This window comes from Marmota marmota, unplaced genomic scaffold, assembly GCF_001458135.2.
Source record: "Marmota marmota marmota unplaced genomic scaffold, marMar, whole genome shotgun sequence".
Lineage (NCBI taxonomy): Eukaryota > Metazoa > Chordata > Mammalia > Rodentia > Sciuridae > Marmota > Marmota marmota.
Window position 1 is genome coordinate 2,907,669 of NW_026000082.1, and position 13,476 is coordinate 2,921,144.

General features: G+C 39.0%; 1 protein-coding gene across 1 annotated transcript in view; it reads right to left on the reverse strand.

Annotated features, from left to right (window-relative positions):
- Window positions 1–3,892: 3,892 nt before the first annotated feature.
- The window catches only part of Ror1 (receptor tyrosine kinase like orphan receptor 1), a 168,119-nt gene continuing 158,535 nt past the window's right edge, over window positions 3,893–13,476 (reverse strand). Inside the window, exon 8 of the mRNA XM_048815236.1 lies at window positions 3,893–7,644. Within this exon, the coding sequence (XP_048671193.1) occupies window positions 6,217–7,644 (1,428 nt within the window). The 3' untranslated portion in view covers window positions 3,893–6,216. The remainder of the gene's footprint in view (window positions 7,645–13,476) is intronic.

Genomic DNA, 13,476 nt, shown 5'->3' on the forward strand with positions numbered 1-13,476 from the left:
AAGTCAGGAAGGAGGGGAACCTAGAGATACAGTGTTGTATGCTATTTCTGAGGAATTTATAGGAGATTTTTAAGGTACCTTTTCTGGTATATTCTAGGGTCAGCCTGAGAAATTATAATTTCTAGACGATCGTGGTGATAACTCAGTTTGACAATGATTGCTTAGCCCAACGATGCCTATTAAATTCATTTTTAGTGCTGTTTCTGATTGAGTGGTAGGTTGTCTAGGCAAGTATGTTAACAAAAAATTAAGGCTAAATCTGAGCTCAGCTTGGAAGAACACTGATTAATAATATTTGCCAACATCCCTGCCCATGACCATGTGTCTTTCAGTGTCTCCCAATATGTCTTTATAGTTAAGTTTGGTCTCAGAATTTGGGTTGGCCAAGAGGATACAACATAGCACATGTATGAGCAGAAGTTTTCTGAATGACTGTGTTTTGGTTCTGCCTGTTGCTCTTTTCCCTATGCCATGACAGCCCCTTGTCCTTCAGAGACCTGGGAGCAGGGCTTCTGCAGCAGACCCATCTCTGCTGAAACATGAGACCTATTTCTGAAGCACATATGCTTCTAAGGCTATGGAGGGCTTGAGCTTTAATCTATGGCTTCATGTAGCTAGTTCTGTTATTTTGCTTATGTACATCTGAATTTAGAGAGCACAAGTCCATGAAGACTGGCATGTAGAATACTTTCCTTCAAAGTGAATATTCTCTGAATTATTTCTATTTCAGCATGTCCTGATATTGCCCTTTCAAAAAATATAAGTAATGCCTAATCTAATTTTAAAGTAGGGCCTTCCTCCTAACTTAACCACTCTTGAGTTAGAATATTTACTCACAGTCACTACAGCATGGGATACGCATCTTGCCAGGCCTGGTCAGCAAATGTTATGGTATTCATTTGTGAATAAGCAATTCATAGGTGCTTAGGATTCAACTAGTCATAAATATGTCAGCAGACCTTCTCCCTGTATGTCTCTATGTTTTTAAGCCTTCCCAGCCTAATTTCCCAGAGGATTACATTGACCTTGAGTGCTTTGATGGTTTGTAAGGCTCCCCCTCTCCTGAGTTAACAGTGTCCTAATACTCTTGGCATTTATGGTAACAAACTTCAGGTGCAGTCTTATTATGACTGCAAAAGAACCACTTTCTTACACGTGTGCTTCCTTGCTCCTTCTGCTTCTGTAATCTAGTACTTCCTCTTTAGGAAAACCTCTCTATAAATTAAGAGTATGAGCTTCACCCAAGAATCTACTTGGGTCCCTATCCCTGTCCTCCTTGGAACTTCCAGCCCTGTAGAGACCAGGGAAGGGGAAGAAGGGGCATCACGTCTAAAAGCAGAGTGCTCACAGCCAACCAAGTGCTGTTGGACTGCAGCTAGCTGGAGGAAAAAGTCACAGTGTGATTGTTTCCCCACAACTGGGTGGAGTCACAAGAAGTGCAAGGGTTGGAGGGGGAGGGGAATCTCTGGCACCTTCCAGTTTGATGTTTTTTAGGGGCTTTCCAGCCTTGCCCTCTGTAGAAGACCTGCCTAGCCTTCAAGATGCTTCTGTTAACACGGAGGAGTGTTCCTTTCATTTTGTTAATCATCAGTCCAAGAGTTAAGAGGTGTACTAAGAAACCAGTTGTTTTGAGCTTGTCCATAAGAAGGGAAAAATCTTTCAGCCATTATCCAAGAATAAGTGACTTGGGTGAACTCGAAGAAGCATGACAGCCACACACACACACTCACTATATATATCTATATATCACACACACACACACACACATACACACACACTCACTGTATCTATATATCAATATATCACACACACACACACACACACACTATATCTATATATCTATATATCACACACATACTCACTATATCTATATATCTAGATAAATATATAGATATAACACACACTCACTATATCTATGTCTATATAGATATAGTGTGTGTGTGTGTGTGCGTGTGCGTTATGCACGCTCTCTACCACTAGCTATACCCCAGCCTGTGCTGTTCTTTTTTATCCAAGCAATTACAGAAAAATATAGCTAGCCGATTGTCAAACAGCTAACACAAACAGGTTTTAGTGCTGAGTTGTTTTTTTTTTAAAGAGAGAGAGAGAGAATTTTAATATTTATTTTTTAGTTTTCTGTGGACACAACACCTTTGTTTGTATGTGGTGCTGAGGATCGAACCCGGGCCGCACGTATGCCAGGAGAGCGTGCTACCGCTTGAGCCACATCCCCAGCCCAGTGCTGAGTTTTTGATTAAGTAAAACTTGATTTTCTGTAAAGACAATAGAGTGCTAAAATGTTCTTTAGAGTAGGTCAGAATCATTTGGAGGGATTATTAAAACACAAATTGCTGGGTTCCACAGGAAGAATTTCTGATTTAGAACTTTGAAGTGGAGCTCATTAATTTGCATTTTTAACAAGTTTCTGGGTGCTCTTGATGCCTGGCTTTGGGAACCCCACTTTGAGAAATACCGAGATAGGTAATCATCTTCAAAGGTATATAGATAATAGAACTCTTCTTTTTCAGTTGGTGCATGTTATTTATACACAATGGTGGGCTTAATAGAATCTCTTTTATTCAGTACTTTGTGCCTCATAGCAGGCAGAATGGGAGAATGGGAGAGTGAGGCTGGGAGCTTGCAGATGTTGGTGATTAAGGAATTAAGGGATGCTCAGAGTTGAAGGGATTGGGGATGGTGGGAGAGGCAAGAAGCTGGAGAGACATAAGAAGGAATGGGAGTGAAGGACAGATTGAGAAATTCAAGCGTGAGGGAGAAACCCAACCTGACAGGGATCTCACTGCCATATGAAGCGATTGCCTTATTGAGTTTGATCGTTGAGGTGGTGACAAGAGCTGTACCTAAAACAGATGGATAAGGCCCTGGAGGTTTTATTGTATTCCCTTCTGTATTAAATAGCAGAAATGGACAAGTTCTTTGAACTTTCATAATGATACTCATTTTCCTTGACAGTATGTATTAATCGCCAGATGGGAAACTCTTTCTTTTGGGTAAATAAGGTCATAAAGATAAGCTGTGACAATTAAATGGCCACATTTCTTTTATTTTATCAATATGGTTGGAATCTAAGTTGGACATGATAGGATGTAGGCAGCCTTTTCTTCTTTAGTGTCCTAAAACATGAGTTTTGATGTCTAAGTTCATATGGAAATTCCTATTCCATTTTTTTTTTTACATTCCATTCATTGTAATTGTTCAAGGTGTTATTTTAAGAACTCAAGGCTTGGCCATATATAGGTGGATAGTATTTGGTTATGAAATCATTGAAAGCCTCCCTTCCACCTGCAGTCACTAGCAGAAGAATGCCCAAGTCTATTTATTTTTTTACTTTTCCAATATTGGGGATCAAAACCAGGGCCCCATGCATGCCAGACAAATGTTCTATCACTGAGCTACTTCCCCAGCCCCTCAAGTCTATTTTAAAAGCCTACTTAAAAAATCATTTCAGTGAAGCATGTATGAATATGTCTTGTGATTCTTCTTTCTACAAAATGTCAATCATTAGGAGAAATAATATTACAATTCCCAAATACTTCTAGAGAGCAATATTCAGGAAATAATATTTTATAGTAAACATTTTTAATAAACAGCAGCATAAAATAATCAGTGTTTAATATCATCTCTGGTGTGTGATACAAATGCATATATCCTTGATATAAAATAGCCTTTTCATCATTACATTTCCATGCTTGTCTATTTGAAATGCCCATAACAACAAATCAAACATTAAGTAATACAGTGATTAAATGCATGCAGTGAAAATAAGGAAAGATATGGTAAGGTGAAATATCTGATTATTGCCATTATATATTTGAAGAAAATCTATATTGAGTTAAGAACAAATAAAGGAAATAAGGAAACAGACCAGATATAAAAATGCAAAGATATATTTTCACTTCTGTGATACAAACCATAAACATAGTTTTGTGCAAAAAAAGAATCTGAAAATAAAGTAATCTTACAAAACACATTGTCAACAAAGCAAAAGATATTTTTCAGTTTGTGAAAAAATACTATTTAATACAAAAGGGACTGTGTTATGCAGTATCACAGTGCTGTTATAAAATACATTATTACAAGTGGTTTTGAAATTTAGTTTGCTCACCTTAATGATTTCAGCTATTACAAAATGTTTAAAATAAATGTCATAGTTCTTTATAAAAAACTAACTTGAATTTATTTTTTAACCATAATAATGTTTTTCCAGAGAAGGTATTTTACTGGCTCATGGAATGCTAATTTCCCTTTAAGGGATTCCTAGAAAAACTCAGATTCACTGAAATTGTGTTTACTTAAAATAATAAATATTCTTGGAAAAACAATTGATTGTCATATGATATACAAAACTGTGGTTTGAAGCTTCATCATTAAATAGTTGCATAGCAACAAAAGGTTACAAATATTCTCCTCTACCTAATGTTAAGAAATGTAATGTCTTGAATCAGCTTATTCATGCCACAAAAATATGTCTTAATTTATCTCCCAGAAAATCTGAATATAGCCAATTCTTTGAGTTCACAGTAACTATAAGTTCATGTTTGTTCTTTGAAAATTCAAGTTTGGAAAAATTACAACACATTTTGTTAAATAGTTTTCCTTGCTTTCCCATGCTAATTGTATTTTTTAAAATGGAAACATCAAGGTGGTTTCTAATTCTTTTACATTCTCCTCATGAAATATCATTTCCAGGAATTAATTTACATCCTGGAAGTCTCACATAGCTTTAAATGAAAACAAGACTTGGAGACATTGTTCTTAGAATAAAGGAGTTATTTTTTAACAAGAGAAAAATCAAATATAAAGCTCCTTCCTATATAGGACTTGAAACCCATAAGAATTCTAAACTTGGCAGAAGATGCTTGGCAAGTAAATGCCAGGAGAAGCACATTTGATACCCCTCTCTAAAGAAGGCAAAAAGGATTATGTTGCTTATTTACCAGTTTAAAGAATGCAGTTGTTGGTACCGTTTGAAATGAAAACTCATTACTTGTTTTTTCGAAATACTGTAATGTCTTGCAAAACAGAACGTATTGTCTTTGGATTTCAACTAATTGTATGAATACATTGTTATAATTCTTGGGGCTGAAATAAAATCTGTGAACATTTCCAGTACAGGGGGAAAAAAAAGGTGGGGGTGGGGGGCTTTAAATTTCCAAGCTATTGGTATCATTGCAGGGTTCCCTGTTTGCCTAAAGTCCACTGATGGTAAGCACCCTGCACTTCAAACAACTTGTAAATGGGGCTGGGGCTGCAAGATGTGGCCTTCTTGTCTGCAGCCACACCTCTACTCTTCAGCTTTATTGGTCCAGGGGAACTCCTGTGGAGGCTGTCTTTTTGGGAACTCTTGTTCTTCTCCCATGGATGTTTATCTAGGTTGAGGGACAATTTCCCTGGCTATGCCTCCTTCAGTGTCTCGTTCCTAATGCAGCCAGGTGAACTACCAATCAACAATCAATTCCAGCATCCACATTCAGCCTTCTTAGGGTGCTATGCCCTGTGTTATTTCAAGGACTTGTGTAAACACATTGTGAGAAAGGAAAATGTGGAAAAGGCCTTCATGATCAGAAAAGGTGGTTCACAAAGAGGCATATTCTGCACCTTCCCAAGGAAGCCCCACTGTGGAGAAGACTTCAGGGCATGTGATACATTGTTATGGCTCATTTCCATCCAAGATTTCAAATTTGGCCTAAAGTTTCCTCATTGACTCTGAACACCACTTCCATACAAACACGCATAGAGTCTAAATCGAATCAGTATAATTCCTGAACATTTGTCCTGAAGAAAAGACAGCAGGTAGACAAATGCTATGGTATATACATCTCGGGGAGAAACCAGTCATGGTGACTAAAGGCAAATACATAAAGCACCATTCAACTTTCCTTTTTGGTTTGATGTTTAATCACCAGGTTCTTTTCTTCTTCAATGGTTTCCAGTTTTAAGTACTTGAAACCGAATGTTCCAATCCCAATGTCACTCCATGCACCTGGATGGACTGTAAATCCCACAGTACGTTTTTTTTTTTTTTTCCTGGCTAGTGTCTGTCCTGCTTGGTAAGACACTGTTAAACTTCACAGAAGATACTTGTTGCAATGTCTGCTAAATGAGAACCTTACTTTAATAAAAATATTTGAATATAAATCTTTTCTACGGCTTTCTAGTTTGTCCTGTATACCACATTTACAAAAGTTGCACATTTTACAGTTCTGCAGAAATCATAGATTCGGTGTGCCCATGAATATTGGAGTCTCCTAGCAAAGATGGTTGCTTTGAGTCTATTTTGTAAGGTTTTTGAGATTTGTTGCCAAAAACCGTGATTCCCATTCCACCAGGATGATTTGGAATTGACATGTGGGGTAGTAATGGGATATTTGCTTCCTGATTGGATCCTGATGAGGGCAAGCTGGTCACATGGCCAGTGCTGGTCGACCCACTGGCGCTGCTTGGGGACCGACTCTTGGGAGGTGGGCAGTGCTGAATTACCCTGGGAGGACCTGTTGGCTGGTAGTGGGCAGCTGGAAAGGCTGCATAGCCAGGAGGTATTGGGTATCCATTGATGGGGATGAAGCGCTGGTTCTGAGGTATTGCTGGGCCAATGAAACCGGCAATCTGGCCCTGTGGTGTGATACCCTGGGTTGGGAACATGTAATTGGGATATCTGGGGTTACTGAGATTACTCACTGGGCTGGCACTGAGGGAGGTTGTCTGCGTGGTGGCATTTCCCCCAGAAGGAGTAGTAGAGCTGGTGTGACTTGAGAGACCCTCCCAGGACCGAAGTCGGACATGAATATCTTTAAATCTTGGTCTCCTGGAAGGAATCTCATTCCAGCACTCTGTCATGAGACTGTACATCCTGGGCGGGCAGTCTTCAGAACATGGCAACAGCTGGCGTTTCCTCACCATCTCGATCACTTCCTGGTTACTAAATCCATAATATGGCTGGAGTCCAAAACTGAATATCTCCCATAAGACAACCCCAAAGGACCAGATATCTGAATCAGAAGAGAATTTGCCATACATGATGGCTTCAGGGGGCATCCAGCGAATGGGCAGCAAAGATTTACTCTGAACTCTGTAGTAATCAGCAGAATAAATTTCTCTGGAAAGCCCAAGGTCTGAAATCTTTACATGAAGTTGCTCTCCGATTAAAATATTGCGAGCTGCAAGGTCTTTGTGGACAAAGAAGTGACTAGACAGGTATTCCATGCCGGCTGCAATCTGAATTGCAATGTGCAGGAAATCTCCATGATCCAAGCTGGATTTTACAGTGCCATCTTCATCACTGCTACAGCCAACATCGGAATGTGGGGACCGCATGATGAGGAACTCATGGAGATCCCCCTGATTCATATATTCAAAAAGCATGCACACAGGTTGTTCCTGAGTGACAGCACCCAGAAGGCAGACAATATTGGGGTGGTGCAGTTCGGCCATCAAGGAGGCTTCTTGTTGAAATTCTGTCCATTGCTGAGGGTTATTATAGTCTTTCAAGGTCTTGATAGCAACCAGCTGAGCATGGTCCATACCTGGGAGATAGAGATGGCCCTTATAGATTTTTCCAAATGCACATTCGCCCAGTTCTTCCATAAAACGTACAGCAGAAAGAGGCAGCTCTTTAGCTTTGCTCTGTGTGAAAGAAAGGAATAATGTGGATTAAAACATTTCTTAAGGCAAGACATCAAAGCATCTGAAAGGAGGCATGAAGCAACCAGAAAAGAATCTAAAAATACACTTGTGCTGAAATTAATGGTAATGCATTTTTTTAATGATTTCTTTAAATTTCCAGTAAAGAAAAGCTTATTGATTCAGTCCTATGCTTTATGGTATTGTTTGTAATAGCAAAAGATTCGAAATAACTCAAATGTCCCCCTAGAGAAGACCTACTTATTAAATAAGTCATGGTAGAACTAGTATATAAAATATCCTATACTTGTGAAAAAGAATAAGGAAGTTTTCCCTGTACTGATATGGAAAAGTCTCCAAAATCCTATTGCTGAATTTAACAGAAAAAGTAAACAAAGAGTTAATGCTGTTTGTGACATTTTGTAAAAAAAAAGAAAAAAGGAGAAAAATGAATATACTCATAATTCTCTGCATATGCATATAGAAACTACAAAAGGAGACTTGGGGTACGGCAATGGTTATCTGGAAGGTATGGTGGTAAGAATTAGAAAGGGGCACAGAAGTGGAAATTTTTCCTGTTATTTTATGTTGTTGTTGGTGGTGGTACTAGGGATTGAACCCAGGGCCTTATCCTCATAGGGAAGTGCTCCACCACTTAGGTACATCCCAACTTGCTATCATGCCTTTTTATATTTTTTATATAGGAAAATGGACTATCAATTCAAAAAAATGAATAGTTAAATTTAGAACTATATGGTCAGCCTTTCCACGGGATAAATCAAGAAATTTCTTCTGCAATTATAGGTCTAGCCACAATTTTTCCTTTGTTGTCTGGATCCTTCTGTTATTACTATTATTATTATTATTATTACTATTATTATTATTATTATTTGCTAGGGATTGAACCCATGGCTTCATGCACACTAGGCATGTGCTCTACCACTGAGCTGTAGCCCTAGCACTTGTGGCAACTAATGAAGTTCCTCTGGGAGAGCAAGGTGTTGATGATAAGAAAGGACCAGTTGAACTAACTTTTTTCTCTTGCAGCACTTGGATGATTTTACTTTTTCTATTAAGAGTAACCCAAGATGACTTTTTCCTACATGATGTTAAGATTGGGGCCTTGAATAATAATATTTGCTAATGATGTAAATGAATCTAACTGATGTGATGGTCCCTTGAACAGCATAGTAGGTATTTCTTTTTGACTAAATAACATTCCCCAGGCTTTTGATGGTAGAGAGGGCTAAGAGACTTAGTACTAAAACTTCTTTTGGGAAAATGAGAATTGGGAAACAAACCCATGGGTTATTAGGCTGATATAATAAAGAGTTAGAAACCAAACACCCTCTTCTCCCCCACTGCTTGAAACTGACCCATAGGCAGTATGGTGTAATTCCAACCAAGTGAGCTTTGGAATCATACAAGTTTGAGTTTGCATCTTGGATCTGCTGTTTTCTATTAACAATAGTGAATACTTATATAGTACTATGTGCCAAAACTATTCTAAGCACTTCATAAATATTAACACAACCCTGAGGAGGAGGTCCTATATATTAGCTGCTGACCTTGAGTGAGTTTCTTAACTTCTCTGAACCTGTTTCCATATCTAAGAAATAATATAACTAGTCCAGTTGCAGTAGGGATTAAATACTACAATGTATAAAAGTAACTTCAACCTAATAAGTGTCCTTTAAATCATTCTCATTATCCTCATTAGGGAAGTCATCCAAGAAGTGGAGTAAATGCAAATGATTTAGATCCATTTATAGCCTTAAGTAGCTCTAGAGTCTTGTCTGATTCCTTCTATATTTTAAAATATATGTTTAAGTGTCTTCTTGACAACTTTTCTCTGTTCTCCTGTTGTTGTTAGTAAAAAAATAATTGAAAAAAAATAACATAACTTGTTTGGAAGCCGGAGGGTGGGTACAAAGTTGTGACCTGAAGAACTCCTCAGAGAGTTCTGGTAAGAATGGATAGAAGTGGAGGCAGCAAGAGCTCATGTTGAAGAGCAGATGCTGGCAAATAGGACAAGGAAGCAGCAGGCCAGACTTCTGGGAATAGGAAGAGAAGAAGGAATGATGGGAATTGGTGAAACCTGACACATGGCCCCTGGTTATTAGGAGCAGGCTGCCCACCCCTCCACGGAGGCAAACAAATGAATTTCCAAAGGTGATTTTGCCATTCTACATAAGGAGAAAGAGGCTTAAAGAAAGTATCAAGATTTTTCAGGAGACCCCAAAGAGCTGCACTTGCATCTGCAAAGCCCATCCTGTGTGAAACCAAAGAAGGCTGAAGTCAGCAATTCCACATAGATGCAAATACAGAATGTCTCTGGAGGCTCAGACCAGGCCTGACACCTCGCAGGGCTATGAGCTCCAGGGTGTGATCACTTTGCAGAATTATAATTGTTCTTTATCCCTGTCCAGATACATGAAAGACTACATTTTGGCCTAAAGTGTGTCTCGTCATATCTCACCATTCCCATGGGCCCATGGGCCAAGCAGTATGGAGTCCAAGCCTTCTCCCACCTATATAGCAGGAAGGAATAGTCTACTAGAAGCACTCAAAACCAAATTTGGGAGGCAGGTGTGGTGGTACATGCCCATAATACCAGCAGCTCAAGAGGCTGAGTCCCTAAGCAACTTAGCAAGACCCTGTCTCAAAATAAAACATAAAAAGGGCTAGGGATGTGGCTCAGTGGTTAAGGCCCCTGGATTCAATCCTTTGTACCCTCAAACAAACAAAAACAAATTTGGGGTTTGCTTTAGAAAGAAGTGTAGAAAACATATACAATGGTAGATCTCACAAAACCTTTCTTTTGAACACCTGTGCAGCAGCTGGCACAGTAATACCCAGAGCAAACCGCTCAGAAATTGGTTTCAGGGGAATCCTTTACATAGTGATTTGCATTTTTAAAATGCTCAAGTTACTTGGTACAAATGAGTCTTAACTATAGACTCATTTTCAAATTTTACATAAATCCTGAACTAGTTAAAAAATCATAAAAACCCTTCAAGAAGCAGTCGGTAGACTGTACGGTGATGGCAGGAAATTAGCTGTATTGTTGAGGAACAGATGGTTTACATTATACAAACCCTTTAGGCTAAACTTGTTTAGGTCTGGCATATTGTAAATTATATTTTAGTAATGAAAGTGAAATGACCTCTGCTTGACCTCAAGTGGGGTTTGTCTGTTTGAACCAATGTAGTGGAAAACTATGAAAGAAAATGAAGTCATAAAGTTTTGGCAGTTCAATTTTGGCTCATTTCAAGTTAAGGGGTTATAAATCTGTTTAGTTTTTGTTTGACAAGTATTTGTCATACAGGGATGTACAAAATGTAAAGAAGTGTAAAATACACATGAGGCACGGTGCCAAAGTAAACCAAGTACAAAGGAACACTGGAATGAATAGGGTCCTGGGCGCCTATCTCTTTATCACTCCCTCCATTAGTTGAATGACAAGATGGGCTCGGTTTATTATATGCTGTAAGGCAATTAAGTACCTTAAAACTGAAACAGGCTTTCAGTTTAAATGTTAACATTTTTACTTCTCAAAGTAAACACACATCTGCCTCAGTGCGGTTTTTAAAATTATATAATTTTTGATGGGGAGGCAGATAAAAGTTGATGTAGAAGCTGATAGATCCATTGAAGATGAGATTGTGCTTCTTCCTTTAGAAACTTTTGGAGAGCCACAGTGTCAGGGTTCGAATGAGCAAAAGGAGAATGAAGAAAGAACATTTCAGATGTGAGCACTGGCTCAACTAAACGGTAGACAGAGACTGGGCTGATTGTAGGTGGCCTCTTTCACCTGAGTGATGTGTGAGAAGTGGGGATGTGCGACTTTTTTTGTTTTCTTTCTTTAAAATTTTTTTTTTCATACCAGGGATTGAACCCAGGGGTACTTAATCACTGAGCCACATCCTTAGCCTATGTATATATTTTTAGAAACAGAGTCTTGATGAGTTGCTTAGGGCCTTAATAAGTTGCTGAGGCTGACTTTGAACTCACAATCTTCCTTCTTCAGCCTCCCGAGCTGCTGGGATTATAGGCCTGCACCACCCTGCCCAGCTCCTTTTTGTTTTCTTAATGTTAGATATAAAAGAAAGAGTAGAGTTTTTAAAATTGTAACGCTGATGGTGGCTGCTGATGGGAATGAAGGGCCATCTCCATGGTGACTTTATCTTTCTACTTCAGGGAAGTTATACCTCAGGTGATAACAGATTTGAAATGACTTCTGGTGAAGCAGCTTATTAGCAACTGTTATTTCCTAATCATTTTACATAAGTGATTACTCTAGGAAATAAGAGGTTTTGTGATGGCCACCAAAACCTGCTCTGTGACTGTTTACCTCTGACTTGGTTTCTGAGGGCTGCTCTACTTTTGAGTCCCACTTGAAGTGGACAAACAGATAAAAAGCAAAGCCACTATAATGTATAGTTAATGTTTGCTAATAAAATAAAGGAGAGAAAATAAGCAGAGCTACATTAGGATGGAGGGAACTGGGCCCAGGTGGTTCTCTGGCACAGGAAGGGGTCTCTAACAGCAGTTGCTGAAGAAAGACCAAAGTTCATATTCACAGTCAGCGCCAACCACCCCTTACAGTCTCTACAACCCCTGTTATTCAAGCTCAGTATATCCTCCATGTTCTGATGACCAGGATGACTGTGGCCCTTTTACAAATCTCCTGCACTATTCTTTGGAAGTAGATTTAGCTAGACACAAGTGTCTGCAGAAGAGTAACATTCATGTCATGGCATTTGTCTTTGCTCTGATGAGACAGATCCTGACCCCATTGAAATTTGAGGGATATTTTTTTTAGCAGGAGAATATCACTAGGTTCTTTTTCTCTCCAGAAGCAGTACTCTCTGAGATCTGCATTCCTTGGAGACAGGCTTGCTATCTGAATCTCAAATATCGCCATATTCTACATCAAAGAGGCATCAGACCCATTTGGAGAACCTGTTAAAACATAAATTGCCAGATCCCACCTCCAGAACATCTCATTCTATAGGTCTGAGATATTCCATGGATGACAGCTCCCAAGTGAGGTTGATACTCCTGGCCTCACTTTGAAAACCACTGGAATAAATGGAGATGGCTTTCTGGATTTTGCAGTCTGGGTTCCCACATGAAGAAGGACCACAGTGCATGTGAAGAACCCAGTTGAGCTATTCTAAAATATATAAGGTGGAGAAAATAATACTCTGCATGAAAAGATGCTTTGGAAAGGCAGGGAGAAGAAAAATGCAAGATTACCTACCAGCAGTTGCTGGGTTTGTATTCTGCACAGCTACCAGAGATTCAAAGTTCTGAAACGTAAATCTTTCTATAGCATGAACCATATTATCAATTTACTGTGTTTTCATTTAGTTTATAATAGTTGGTTGCATCAGTTAGCTAACTGATGTTATATTTACAATATACCAAAGAGTGCACATACAGACTGATATATGAGGGACCATGCAAGACCCATGAAGAGCAGACACAGTCCCTACCCTGATGTTTGTAATTTGAATTTACTAACAGCTACCATGTATTGAATACTTTCCATGTGCTAAACACTGAGATAATAATGGCTATAGTTTTAATGCTAATGTATTAGGCTATAAATACTTTGCATATATTAACTCCTCATAATAACCCCATGAGATCAGTAACAATGCCTAGTCCCCAGTTTACAGATGGAAAACCTGAGGAACAGAATGGTTAACTGGTCTTGAATCTGATAGGTGCTCAACTCAGACTCCAGAGCCTGCTTTGTCAGCTACTCCCCGGTGCTCCCTTTTGTGCTCTCTGAGCTTCATGCATTAGTTCATTTCATCCTCATTA